The sequence below is a fragment of the Clarias gariepinus genome, chromosome 18 (genome assembly GCF_024256425.1).
Source record: "Clarias gariepinus isolate MV-2021 ecotype Netherlands chromosome 18, CGAR_prim_01v2, whole genome shotgun sequence".
Classification (NCBI taxonomy): Eukaryota; Metazoa; Chordata; class Actinopteri; order Siluriformes; family Clariidae; genus Clarias; species Clarias gariepinus.
Genome location: NC_071117.1, coordinates 15,395,218 through 15,408,938, shown reverse-complemented (window position 1 = coordinate 15,408,938; position 13,721 = coordinate 15,395,218). Strand labels below are relative to the sequence as shown.

The following is a 13,721-nucleotide window of genomic DNA, read 5'->3' as shown; positions in this document are numbered from 1 at the left end:
TAGCATCATATCTATCTTTTCTAATATGTATGGTATGTTTTTGTTTACATTTAGGCATTTGGTAGACGCCCTATTCCAGAGCAACGTACATTTTACTGTATTTATCTCATTTTACATCTGAGCAGTTGAGGGTTAAGGGCCTTGTTCAAGGGTCCAACAGGGACAATGTGGTGGTCAGGGAATTTTTACTCAGGACCTTTTGAACTGTAGTTCAATTCCTTAACCAGTGAACTGTTTAAGTAATGATATATATTTGAATAAAGCAAGAAGATGAAGAGGAATTGTGACACACTCAGTAACAGTGTTGGGGGACGTAACTTTTTAAAGTGACTAATTACATTACAAAATTACTGTCTTTAAAAAGTAAACAGTTACATTACAGCGTTACTCTCTGATAAAAGTAACTAGTTCGAGTACTTTTCCATTGCAGAAAATGAAAACTCCTTTGTGATTCCTCATGCATGTTGTTTTGATCAAGACCTTTATAATAATTCTACCATCATTACTCAGCAAAGTTTGGCCCATAATCTGTTAACTACTAACACCCCTATCTCACCTATATTAGTTCCCCGAGGCATATAGGCAATTCCGGAGGGGTTACCGTCAGATATTAAAATTAAAACTTTTAATTAAAACAATTTTTGTCATGTAATTTTGCAACTGCATTAACCACACAAAAACCTTTTTAAAAAACAGTCATAATGTATATCAGGAATATCTGTTGCTGGTGGTTGTTGTTTGGGTGGCTGGTGTAGTGGGCAACCGGCGTAGCAGGCGTCCCTCGTCATGTAACAGTAGGCATCACCTTTTATGTCATAATGTAAGGTAATAATATATCTGCCAAAACCTTGGAACAGCATGAGGAGCTGTAGCGAACTGACCGCACACCATTTGCAGGTAATGTTAGCACACAGGCGTCAGGCTATGCAACCGGGCAGAGCCGCGGGTACCCTCTAGTTAAAAAAATACATGCATAAATTTTTTTTCTATTTTTAATATACAGTGTAAGTAAATAAATATGAATTTCAGTGATAACATAGCATCTTCAACCATAAATATTGCAAGTATTTTTTCCAGAGTGTGTTTTAAACTTCCATTTGCAAGCTATAAATCTTTTTACTCAAACTAGCGATCATAAAGCTTTTTATACAGTCACAGTCTGTTGGCTTAAATAGCTTGTTTTTTTATGTGTGTTTTTCCTGGAGCTACATTTATTTAGAAAAAAATTATGCAACAATTTTTTTTTTTGGCAGAATTCTTGAAACGAATGGGGCGAAACCAAAAAGACATGCTAATTATTTGTCAGTTTGTTTTGTCAATAATTGAGCATGTAGAAAGAGAGACTACCTTGCTCTAGAGATGAGGAAAAATCGATTCAATGATTTATCACGATCCTTTTGTGTAATTATTTATGTGTCACTCTAACTGTAAAAACGATTAAAAAAATTTTTTTTGGGGGGGGGATTAATAAATGTTTGCATTTGAGGTGATAACATGTTGCAGTTCCTCTGTAATCCTACAGGTGGTGCACTGTGAACTCTTCACATTGTGGTGTTTGTTTGGAAATTTGTTTAGAATTGTGATGAAATCTGAAAAAAAAAGAATATCATGATACTTACAGAATAAAAATATGAATTGAATTGACGCTTATGTATCGTGATAATATCGAGTGGTCTCTTGTCTCTGGAATTCAGCCGATGCTCCTATCTACGATGACTTTAATTTGTTCCATGTTATACATCCGAGCATTTTAGAATTCAGATGTAATTCTAAATACAACCCTGCCTTTTTTTTCAATAAGGTTCAGAATTAGGTGAAGTTGGACTGATTCGATTTTAAAAAGGTGAGTATTGTGCGGATCTGGCAACGCGTGTACTGTAACAAACAGAGGCTGCCACTAGATGGCGCATCATATAGACGGCGCACTGTAGTGCAATGCAGTTTGGGCCGTCGCCAATGAGTCATATGTGTGACTCAAGATCCTCGAAATATCAAGTCAGATGATGTTCCTTAACATGGAGGACAGACGAGTGTGACATTTATGTCACATGCAGGAGTTGAGGATTCAGGCTGGATGACTCACCTGATCTGATCCTATTCAGGTCTATTGTTGTCTGTTCTGTATTCTGCAGAGACAAAAGAGGGAGTTGACCCTGTCAGCCTTTTAGTCCAGTCATTCAGAGGTTTAATTCACAGTCTCTCTCAGGTGTCCATTTTATACTCAGACATGCAAGACATAAATAGACACCTATAGAGATCCATGGTAAAAATGCATGCAGCAAAATTAGTCACTGTTATTACGACTATAATTGGTTTCTTTCTTTTCAGATGGGAGTAGACTTGTTTTTAAGCATGATGACAAGTGCATGCTTAAAAGCCTCCAAAGGTTTTTAAAGAGGCTGGATTATAAGGTCAGTCTGAGGCTGGTCTAGCCCAGAGACAAGCGGCTAGGAAACTTGAAATACAAGTAGCATTCAAGTGAAACCAGGATTTGATGATCCTGAGAGGCCAGCGTTTCAGACGCGAAGCACGCAGGCTGATCATGGCTCAGGCGTACTGACAAACTTTCTACCTTGATGGTGTCCAAGCACTAATGAAATGCTGGGATAAGCGCATTAGTGTAGCAGGGGATTATATAAAGAAATAAAGGGAGTCTGTTATTCTCCACAATCAAAAGTCCCAGTTTGACTTGAACACCACTTGAAGGGCCAGTTACAGAATGATATCTCAGTTAAAGAGAAGGGTAAAACATCAGTGGTGTAGTAGTGTGCGAAATATAGTAGACAGAGATTAAACTATGAATGTGCTTGTACATTAGTTCTACACTACTTTAAAATTTCCTCATAAAAATACAGTCATGCTGCTTGTTCAGAACAGACTAGACTAGAATCGAAATGTTTCATTGAATTTTATTCAAGCTTAATCTCTTTTAATTCATACATACTCTTAAATACATATTTACACTTTACACGTGTACATACATAGCAGACACATACCTTTATTACAAATATGAAAATAGAGAAATACAAGGGCAATGTGCCACATGAGACAGCAGACTGAATTCGTTCAAGGTGTAAAAGATGATATGTGCAGTGTTCATGTATAGATGTACTGGAGAATAGGATCAACATTGGGGCGAAATCTATGGGAAACGCCTGTCATTCACACCTCGCGTAAAAACCTGCATAATAGATTTGTGATAAAATAGTGTGACGAAGAAATATTCAGATACTGCTGTTTGAAAAGGTGTTATGACTTTGATATAAATTTTGTTTGGGAGACAATTTGTAAAAAATAAAAATAAATAAAAAAATAAGTAATGTAATGCCCGTAACATATTAAAATAGTGCAGACCACAAGCTTCGGAGACGATGACACCGTACATGAACGTTTAATATACAATATATACTGCAATTTTATGGAAAAAAAAATTGTAATATATGTACAAATATTATACAGGAAATAATCTAAAATATACAGCTGTTTCTGATTAATACATACAGCAAATAAGACAGGACATTTCACAGTTAGGAAACTGGACACGACTCCAACTGTATCCACGCCACGTAATGCTCTGTTCAAGTGTCCTACAATGTTGGCAAGGTAGAAAAAAAAAAAAAATCCGTTCCTGAAAATATTCCAAACTGGCTTCGACACACACACACAGTACAAGACTAAAGGTCACAGCTTTAGTTCAGTGGATAAAGTGTGCTGCTTTTGTAATCGAAGACTATTGCACTAACAGATATATAAATAGCTTATTTTTGGGAAGAAGTGCAGCTTCTTTTTGTTTCTCTTTCTAACACAAGCAGGAAAACAAATAGGTCAGGGTGAATCTGTGCGCTAAATCGCTGTGACTGGTCATAAATACAGTGCATGGAAGCAGAGAAGTAGGTGGAGGAGGAGGAGGTGGAGGTGGCTCAGCAGAAAGTGCAGTGTGTTCGAGCTGCCATCAGGCGGTGCTATAGAGGCGGGGTGGAGACACCTCAGGGCCTCAAGGTTTGATGTCGGAGAAGCTGGTGTAGGTCTCGCTGCAGCTGGATGACGTGCTTAGGTTGCCTGAACCACTGCCTTCTGTATAAAAATAAATAAATAAAAATACACAGATATTCAGTCAGACCGACTTTCAGTACAGTTTAAATCACAAGAAACAGCGGACAGTTAGGAACACTAACAGAGTGATTAACACACCGTGCTGTTAAATTCTCAAATAGATAGAAGTTTCCAAATCTTTCACTTACAGCAGCTCTGAAACCAAAGTGTGACTAAAATCACAGATTTATATTAATAACAAAGAAAACATGGAGCCGATCCCAGGAGACTTGGGGCATGAGGCGGGCTCACAATGAGGCGTGGGACTGGACGAGGTGACAATCTGGTGCACACACTCATTCACACACACTACTTGCAATTTGGGAACGTGAATTAGCCTAATCTGCGAGTTGTAGGACTGTGGGAAAAAATCCACCAAGCACATGCAAACTCCATGCACACAAACCCAAGGCAAGTCCTATGACTTTTTAATCATAGGACAGCGATCATGTAATGTTTACACATTTCATATAAATTTCTTTCGGTTTAATTGTCACCAATACTTCTGAGCTTTCACCCTTCTGAACGTTTAAATATCTGCATCGCATCTATCTCATACCTTTGACAGTCACAACAAGGATTTTACACTTATTAATATGAGCGCATAAAAATCCAAGAATGTTTAAAAAATAAATAATAATAATCACTCGATAAGGGAAATACATGTTTAACTTCCATTCATGGAAGGAGTCTCTCCTGACATTTAGACACAAGTCCCTTGTGTTTTGTCAGTTCCTCAGAAACATGACAAACTACATTTCTGCCTTATTGTCTTCAATAAGAGTGTCTGATGAGAAAGATGTAGGTGTAGATGTAGATACTGCACGCTCTTTGTGCTGACTGGAACTTGTTTCTCAGACATTCCACAACATTATATGTAACTTTAAACTCCACCCGGCTGGATGTCTCCCTCATAACTGTGTTCTGTTATTGTGCATAAATGTTCTGGTTTGACCTGCCGCTTGACATCGAGATGTCTCTGCTACTTATGCTCTGCAAAGCCTTCATAACGGCTCTTATGAGAAATGATCGAGGCTGGTATCTCTAAATGAATACGTTTTAGTCTTGCTTTCCTGGGATGCTTAGTTTCATCATGGTGCTTAATCAAGTAATCAAGCTTCTTCACTGTGACTAACTCAGCTCAGTGTTGCGCAGCATTGTACTGTAATTGCACATACGGCTGCCCATCTCTCCATGTAGAACTTGTTTTTTCTTTTATATATCCGTTATATTCTTTTGATTTTATTTTTTCTAAACTTCTATACAAGTAAAATCTGTTGTCAGAAGTCAGAATTCAGCTTCAATACCTGAGCTGGTGAGAGACTGTGAGGACTTGGACACCCCGATCAGTGTGAGCAGGTAAGCAGCAGGCAGCCAGCCCTCTTTACTGTTATTCAGGTTACGCACAAACCTGTAACACAAACACACACACACACGTTAGTCCCGTCACCAGTCAATATCATTCTTATATTCTGTAAATATATTCACACAGATGGCAGTTCCAATGATTCAAGCTGCATTACTAATGACCATATGCCCATGTTGTTAAATAAATTATTTTAGCACCACAAATACAGAACGAGAGCCAAAAGCAGTGGATCAGTTCAGTGCAAATGTTTGTACACCCATAAAAACAAAAAGATGACAAATGCATTTTTTTGTACATCGACTATGTTTCACTCAATTTTATAGAGAAATGGCCAAATAATGCATGTTAAGAAAACATGTAAAACAAATGTTATGGAGTTAGAAGTATGATATCTGAAATCTTATGGCTTGCAAAAAAAAAAGAAAAAAAAAAGAGATAAGTCTAAAAGTTTTACACTAAACGCCATTAGATTTAGTTTTAAAATGAAACAAGTGTCTGCCATCTGAGTAGCTTTAGGATTTGCTCAGTTCAAATATTTAGACGTCTCTTGATTTAGGACACAATTTCCCCATATTAAATATATGTACTGTATATATTGAACATTCTGAAATTATTCGTTCTTAATAGAGACGTTAACATACTTTAAGCAAAATACTGTAACCTCCCTCACTTTTTAAAACATAGCTTATATTATTTCCATTTTTCTCAAATAACGTTTAAAGCCAAAAGAAGAACATCTCACCACTGGCCGTCATTGCTCTCTCGGACCAGCTGCACCATGTCCCCACTCTTTACTGTCAGGTCCTGGGTTCCCTTATCGTAGTCGCCTACCACAATGTACTTGCCAGGAGACTAGACACACACACACACAAAATGACTTTGTATGTTATATGCAAAGTGGCTGATTGATATCACCATTAAAAGGGGTGTTCAAGTCAAACTCATAATTGTGCAGAATAACACAGTTATAAGAGTAAAACTCCCTTTATTCCTCTATATAATCCCCTGTTACACTAATGCACTTACCCCAGTGTTTCACTAGTGCTTGGATAACATTAAGGTAAAAAGTTTTCTCAGTACGTCAAAGCCATGATCGAACTGCCTGCTTTATGTCTAAAATGCTGGCCTCCCAGGAACTCCTCCAATAGCCCTAACAGCTAATAGTCTTATCGCCATACCGTGCTTGAAGTCTTCGGTTTTAGGCGTTATTCAGGAAAAAAATTTATCGCAATCCTGGTTCGCCTTCAACACCCCTTATATAATGTATCCATTAAATTGATGAAGGACCTGTTAAAATCTATAGTAACTCATTTTTATCTACATTATTACAATGTTCGATAACCCACATGTGGAATATAATTTAAAGATTAGATGAAGACCTACTAGTTTCTTCCCTTCATCCTCAGGGTCAGAGTTTAAGGGGTCCTCTGCACTGGAGTACCCATCGTTCTCTTCCGACGCGTCCATGGAGAGAGAGACCTTACTGAACCCTGTATGAAAGGAGTAAGGATGAATGAATTAATAACAGATGACTGAAATTTCAGTTATTCTGAATTAACCTTGTAACGAGATGGAAAGGTCATAGTGAAGAAAACAAAAAGGGGAAAAAAAATCAACAGGATTCCTTTTCCCACTAGTAGAAATCACCGGCCAATAGGAACAGGAATAAACACAGAAATAAATGGTATTGGATTATTTTTAGCAAACAACATGAGAACAATACATTAAAATTTACACATTGCATAATCCCTTAATACATTTATACTCAAAGAAAAAAGATGGGACTGGAATGAGAAAAAAAAAAATGAAAATCTTAATTTTATTAGAATATGTTTAAGAAAAGCAGCACCAGATGCTACACATAATAAACCCCTCATAATATGTAGGATTTAATTCACTGTTAGTGCATTTGGCATCATCATTAAATCACTTTCTCTATAAGACTAAACCTTGACCAATAAACAATCAACTTTTACATTAATAGTTCTAAAAAAAACAACTTCAAGTAAATGTGCATGAGTACAAAATAATCTGAGGACTAAGAGATCTTTCGGAAACAATTTAACATGTTTACAAGCACTGAAATAATCTGATCAAGTTCACGAGTCAGTCAGTGATCAGATTTCTCTCAACATATACCCTCCTGTAAATTCACAGAACCAGAAATACATGACCTAAAGTACCATTAAGTGTCTTGTTTCTGAAATCTGGAGACAAGCTAGGCTTATTTTCTGTCTGATTAAATATCAGATTTATGCAAAACTTGAGTTAGAAGGGTTTACATGAGGATTCAGAACATTAAAATGAGATCTTAATGTGCATGTGAACACACTCAGTATTTTGCTCCTCATACAGCACCACTAGATTTGTAACACAAGAATGAGAGCGAGGTCTCTAATGTCTAGCGGTGCTTTTGTTTTTTCGAATCACAATCAGAGGCATGCATGATTTCTCTTCACAATTTTATAGACCTTATTTAGTGTATTTAGTCACTTCAAGAAATACAGAGTCAGCCAAAAAAAATTTATACACACGACAGGAAAAGAAAAACTTTAACACTAATAGATAGATATTTTAACACTAAATGTATTGCTACATGTTAGATATTAAATTAAAATATATAGTAATTTATATAGTAATTTAATCAGAGTAATTTCCCTCTGGGATTAATAAAGTTCTTTGAATCTTGAATGAATATTGATGGTGGCACGACCGCTTAGTGGTTAGCACTGTCGCCTTGCACCTCCAGGTCTTGGGTTCGATTCCCGCCTTCGGTCTGTGTGCATGATGGGTTTCCTCTGCATTTTTCCGGTTTCCTCCCACAAACCAAAGACATGCATATTATGCTAAGTGGCGTTCCCGAATTGCCCATAGTGTGTGAATGTGTGTGAATGTTGACCGGAGGTTCATCAAGGTCATACATAATGGGAATAAATACAATGGTTACCACAGGCCTGGTTGGACTATAGAAGTTCCTAGATGGATTATGGATTAATATAATATACATAATACTATTTTTCTTTTCCTGAAGTGTGTATACATTTTTTTGTTTGTATTTCATGGAAAAATCATAACCAGTGCACAAGTGTAAAAAGGTGACATATCCCTCTAAAATGGTAAACCCCGTCAGTGTCTTAGTGATGATTTTTTTCTTTTTTTTAAAGAAAATAAGACAGTAGTGAAAGGTCAGAGTTCACCCCACACCAGGCAGCTAGCTTTACCTCTGCGCTTAGCTTGTACGAGGCTAGAGGTGCTCAGCCATTTGGCCCGGCTGAGGGAGATGGGAGGACCTGTGTCTGAGGGAGAGGCAACCAATCAGAGCCTTCTCGTTTAAAGCCAACTGTGACTGACAGCAACCAAAGTTTGGGGTAAATTCACTTTATTGACTTACTGTATTCTGAAATTGATTTGGTTTCATTTCCTTAATATATGGAAGAGTTTAAAGTGTAGAGCAGATTCAACTACATTTTACTGAGTACTAGACAGATGCAAGTCTTTATAAATCTGAAGGTTTAAAAAAACTTTTAAAATGTAGTGTTATACTGTATGTTTTTTTTTCCGACAAGACTCTCTAATTTTGACTAGTTTTGACTTGTACTATACAGTAAGCACACAGATATAACTAGAAATTACTATTACCTTAAAATAACCCAAAAAGTCAAACATGAAAAAAATTAATAAATAAAATGGAAATCAAACATGGAAAATACATAATACATGGACATCATGGTGGATGGTGGTGGTGGCGCCTCTGTCTAATGTTTCTTAACAATGACCAATGAATGACAAATGTGTGGACTTTGTGGGACGTACTGTGCAGTAATGGACTAGTGAAGTACTAGTGTACCTTTAAAGCCAAACGGCGTGGGATCACTCTTAATCTCATGCCGCTTAGTTTTGTGGTCAGGACTAGGGGGATATCCTGACAGCCAGGCAGCGAAAGAGTAAAACAGAGCAAAAGATAAAGGAGAAAACAGTCCAGGGAGGAAGAAGAGGAAAAAAAAAATAGAAATGAGAACTAAAGCAACACAGAGCACTAAGAAATTGGCACTAGTAAGCAGAAAACCTTTACAATCAAGTAACAGGAGACGACTCTATGGACATTCTACGGGCATCGCTAGATATGGATTCTACTCTTCCTAATATAAATTAGATTTCCTAATTGAAGTGCATCTCGAAAAAAAGTAGAATATCACAGGAAAAGTTGCTTTCTCACTCACTCACTCACTCCCTAGTTCTCTTTCTTATATCTTCTAGATTCATTACACATCAAGTGCAATATTTCAATCCTTTTTATCTGTTTGAATTTTTAGGATTACAGTTTACAGTTGTAATCGCAGTATTTAAAAATATTAGAATATTAGATCTTTAAGATCAGTAAAAGAAATTTACAATATAGAAATGACCAACTTCTCAAAAGTATATTAATTTATGCACTTGTTCAGGGCTCCTTTAGCACCAATTACTGCATCAATGCGGCAATCAGCCTGAGGCACTGGGGAAGTCCACCATGACCAGGTTGCTTTAATAGCAGCCAAAAGCCTTTCTGTAGCTCCTGGCTCAGGTGTAACTCATCTTCACAATTTGACAATACACCATAGACTTGCTATGCAATTCTGTTCAGGCAAGCTAGTAGTAGTTTACTCAAACTCAAAATGAAATATGCTATTATATTGTGATTTACATTTTAAAACACACAAACAAAAAAAACACTTCCACAATATTTACATTTTTTTGAGATGCACTTGTATATTACAGTGTTCATTTAAAAAAGCTCAGAACGCATGCTAAGTTCAATAGAACACGAATACTAATCTACATACAGTATACAGTGAAGGGAATAAGCATTCTTGTACTTTTTTTGATATTTGATATACTTTCAGTTCCTGTATCAACTTCAAATTAGCTCGACAGGATGCTGTGTTGTGAAGCAATGTTGTGACAATGAAAGTGGCTATTAGCAGGAAGACATCTACTGTATAGTAAGACTTAATTGAGAAATTTGAAGTTCCCTGCCTTATGCTTTACGTATAGCATTAGTTCCTGCTGCTTTCAGTCAGTTCTGCATTTTTTTCTAACGACTGCTGTCTTCTTTCTCTTTTAGCTTCATTATCAGAAGTCTAAGATTGTTGTGTTATACTGTATGTTTCCATAAATCACAACTGTTTTATTGAACAAATTGTCCTGAAACACATTCTTTCTATGAGTGTATGAATTCGTGGCTTGTTTCTATTTGGGTCATTAATAATGTTGCTGAGAAACCGTTCACCTTCACACTGAGCTTTTTTTTTTATGAATACTTTCTCCCAATAATTACTGTACAACACATCTTGCTTATGAAAAATACTTTTTTGTTTGCAAGTACGAAAGCAACAGATATTATGCATTATATCTTACAATCAAACTAACTGTATACACTGGAAGTGCAATAAATATTACATCAACCAAGACACTTATATCCCTTCACTGTATTTGGAATAATCCACAATGACAAACATCTAATGTTCATAACGTCATTGTACCTGGCGAACACAACGTAGTAACCATCGGTAATGTAAGGCTTTTAGCACCAGCGGTTGTTAGCAACTCTGCTAATCAAAAAGAAAAAAGAAATATATATATATATATATATATATATATATATATATATATATATATATATATATATATATATATATAATTACAACTATCAGTTACTCTACAAGTACATAAAGCATGTCAATGTGAGCCAATCTTTGTCCGAGGTTTTCCTTGGTGATTATCAGGAAGACCTTGGAATCCTGGAATACCTTTCTGACTCTTGAGGTTGCTGAAGCCCTGCAGTGTAAAACGCTTTTTAGCCACCGTGGCCCTGTCAGTGGTTGGACTGGTTACTGTGTCCTCTATCGAACACGAAGGGATGCAGCAAAGAAGGAAGAAGGGCATCAGGTGAATGCAATAAAAGACCAGAGTAGAAATAAAGGATTAGCAGGTCAAGAAAATTCAGAGAAAAAGGAAAAGAAGCATTCAAGGTTTTAGATGGTGATGATCACCCCAATCCTGCAAGTGTGGATGTCAATTTCAATTTTCACAAAACTCGCTTATGTTCCTCTCCCATAATACGTCATGATGCAACATACTGTATGTGTAGTAAAAAAAAAAAAAAAAAAAAAAAGTGCTGTTCATACCAGTAACTTTATATTGAGATTGTTACAATAAAAAAAAATGGTAAAAAAACGTCTCATCAAGCTTACCTTTGACCTTGTCAGAGTTTCTTATTGCAGGCGCCAAGCTGAGCTCAGGGAGTATAGACTCTCCTTTCTTCTGACTCTTCTGGCTGGTTTTAAAGGGGCTCAGGCTGATCACGCCATTGTTGGAGTTGGGTACTGGAGAAAGCTGCTCGGACGTCTTCTGCTGAATTGCTTCTGTGGTTATTATCAACAGATTTGTTTGTTTATTTATTTTGCTCGGCAGAGTTGGTGACCAACACTTAATGCAATTAACAGGCACAAATTAAGCACAATTATTATAACGTAAACCTATTACAAGAATAAAAATGTATTAACACAAGAGAGTATAAATGTTAAAAGCTCTTTGTTGTGTGTTATTTGGCCACGCACTTATTCGGTCTAAACACTCCTTTAGCATTTTACACCAAATTACCTTTATAAGATCAATATTGTGAAGGTCATAAGGATATGTGGGCACATTAGTACACATCTGTCTGGTCTGAAGGATACCACGTCTATAAAAAACTACCATCTTTAAAACCAGATGGAGATTTCTCCTCTACACTAGATTCTCTCTCTCACCTCTGCAGGCTTTTAGCTGTCCGGTCAGGACTTTCCGGATCTCGTTCACCCATGCCATTTTTATCTCTGCTGTTGGTGCCTGAAGAAAATAAGACAAAAATATATAAATTTGATCATGGATTAACATGCTAAGTTTCAGTGTGCTTATCCATTTACTATATGCTTTTTGTTATGAGGGCTGACCTGGACGATGTAGACTTCTTCTCGTGAGTTGCACCAGATCTCAAACTTCTTACTGTCTCCTTTTACATTCTCTGTGATGCCCACAACACTCATCTGAAGTACATAAGAAATAGAAACATTTAGTTTTTTCTTCAGAATCAAGAAACGTGTCCTAGAAGTAAGTAATAATTACATGACAGCTCTTGTGCTGGGTTGCAGAGGACAGCTGGAAGTGAAACTGTACGTAAATGCTTGCTCAGTCAAAGATCGTATGTGATTTATTTTTAACTGACTGAAAAAGTGTTGCTTAGTTACTTGTGTGTGTTTGTGTGCTGTATTTTTACTGAACTGGGAAAGAAGTCATATCTTTGTAGCATTCTTTGTAGTATGGATTTTAAACATACTGTGTGATTTTAACACACTAATGGAATGAAATAAATGGGAAAATGTTAGAGATAATTCTCACTAATAAAATATAATAATGTTGCTAATAATAATAATAATAAAAATAATATAAAACATGTTAGCTTTTTAAGAAAGTATATACAATGTAAAGATATCTTGACATATAATTTATTGCGAAGTCTTACATTAAGGAAGTGTTTGAAGCTGTAAGAAGGTGCCTTCTCGTAACCCTCGCCGTTCTCCTCGCGTCTCTTACAGAATAGCAGCGCTTTCTCGTGCAGGAACAGGTGCCGCTGCATCGGCTTGAAGCGTGCCAGGTCCTTGACCTTGGCGTGACCTTTCTTGTGCTCAGTCCACACGCTAAAGGAGCCCTGCATCATAAGCTTGCCCAGCTCATTTAGATTCCCCTGATAACAACAAGTCAGAAAGGTTTATTAGGTTCCTTAGTGATGTCCAAATACATCCGGACGATTACAATTTTCTAAATTGTTATATACATCTTGCTGTTTCAGAAAACATCCGGATATCATCATTGTTAAAATTTGCATATTAGTTTGATACATCTTAATAATGATTGAATGTATTTGGCACCATAATTACACTTATAATCCAAATCATATTGTTAATTACCAAATATTATACATTTATACCAGATATTTATAACAGAATTTCTGTTTTATATCTACAGCTGAAAATTAGTTTCAGTGCAAACTATATCTCTGACTTCATTTGTGTGAAAAGAAATGGCCCTCTTGGGCTCCTGTACCTCGTATCCTGTAATGGCGATAAGGTGCATGGAGTCGTTGACGGCTTTGAGGATGCCGAGGATGGACGAAAGCGCCTCCTGCAGGTCCTCTGAGCCTTCGCAGCCTTTACTGTACTTTAATAACTCCTACACAAAT

At 36.7% G+C, this 13,721-nt stretch overlaps 1 protein-coding gene across 11 annotated transcripts in view; it reads right to left on the bottom strand.

Moving 5' to 3' along the window:
• Positions 1–2,893: 2,893 nt before the first annotated feature.
• The window catches only part of mcf2la (mcf.2 cell line derived transforming sequence-like a), an 88,670-nt gene continuing 77,842 nt past the window's right edge, over positions 2,894–13,721 (bottom strand). For 6 of the 11 annotated variants that reach the window (XM_053476739.1, XM_053476736.1, XM_053476741.1 and 3 more), the window contains 12 exons: positions 13,586–13,711; positions 13,005–13,226; positions 12,436–12,528; positions 12,253–12,331; positions 11,695–11,865; positions 11,251–11,343; positions 10,984–11,052; positions 9,309–9,383; positions 6,845–6,951; positions 6,204–6,313; positions 5,400–5,503; positions 2,894–4,074 (listed from right to left, as the gene is read on the bottom strand). In XM_053476739.1, coding sequence (XP_053332714.1) covers positions 3,995–4,074; positions 5,400–5,503; positions 6,204–6,313; positions 6,845–6,951; positions 9,309–9,383; positions 10,984–11,052; positions 11,251–11,343; positions 11,695–11,865; positions 12,253–12,331; positions 12,436–12,528; positions 13,005–13,226; positions 13,586–13,711 — 1,329 coding nt within the window. In that variant the 3' untranslated portion in view covers positions 2,894–3,994. Of the gene's footprint in view, positions 4,075–5,399; positions 5,504–6,203; positions 6,314–6,844; positions 6,952–8,682; positions 8,758–9,308; positions 9,384–10,983; positions 11,053–11,250; positions 11,344–11,694; positions 11,866–12,252; positions 12,332–12,435; positions 12,529–13,004; positions 13,227–13,585; positions 13,712–13,721 lie in introns of all 11 variants that reach the window. The other 5 variants (XM_053476746.1, XM_053476737.1, XM_053476738.1 and 2 more) reach the window with 5 other exon arrangements.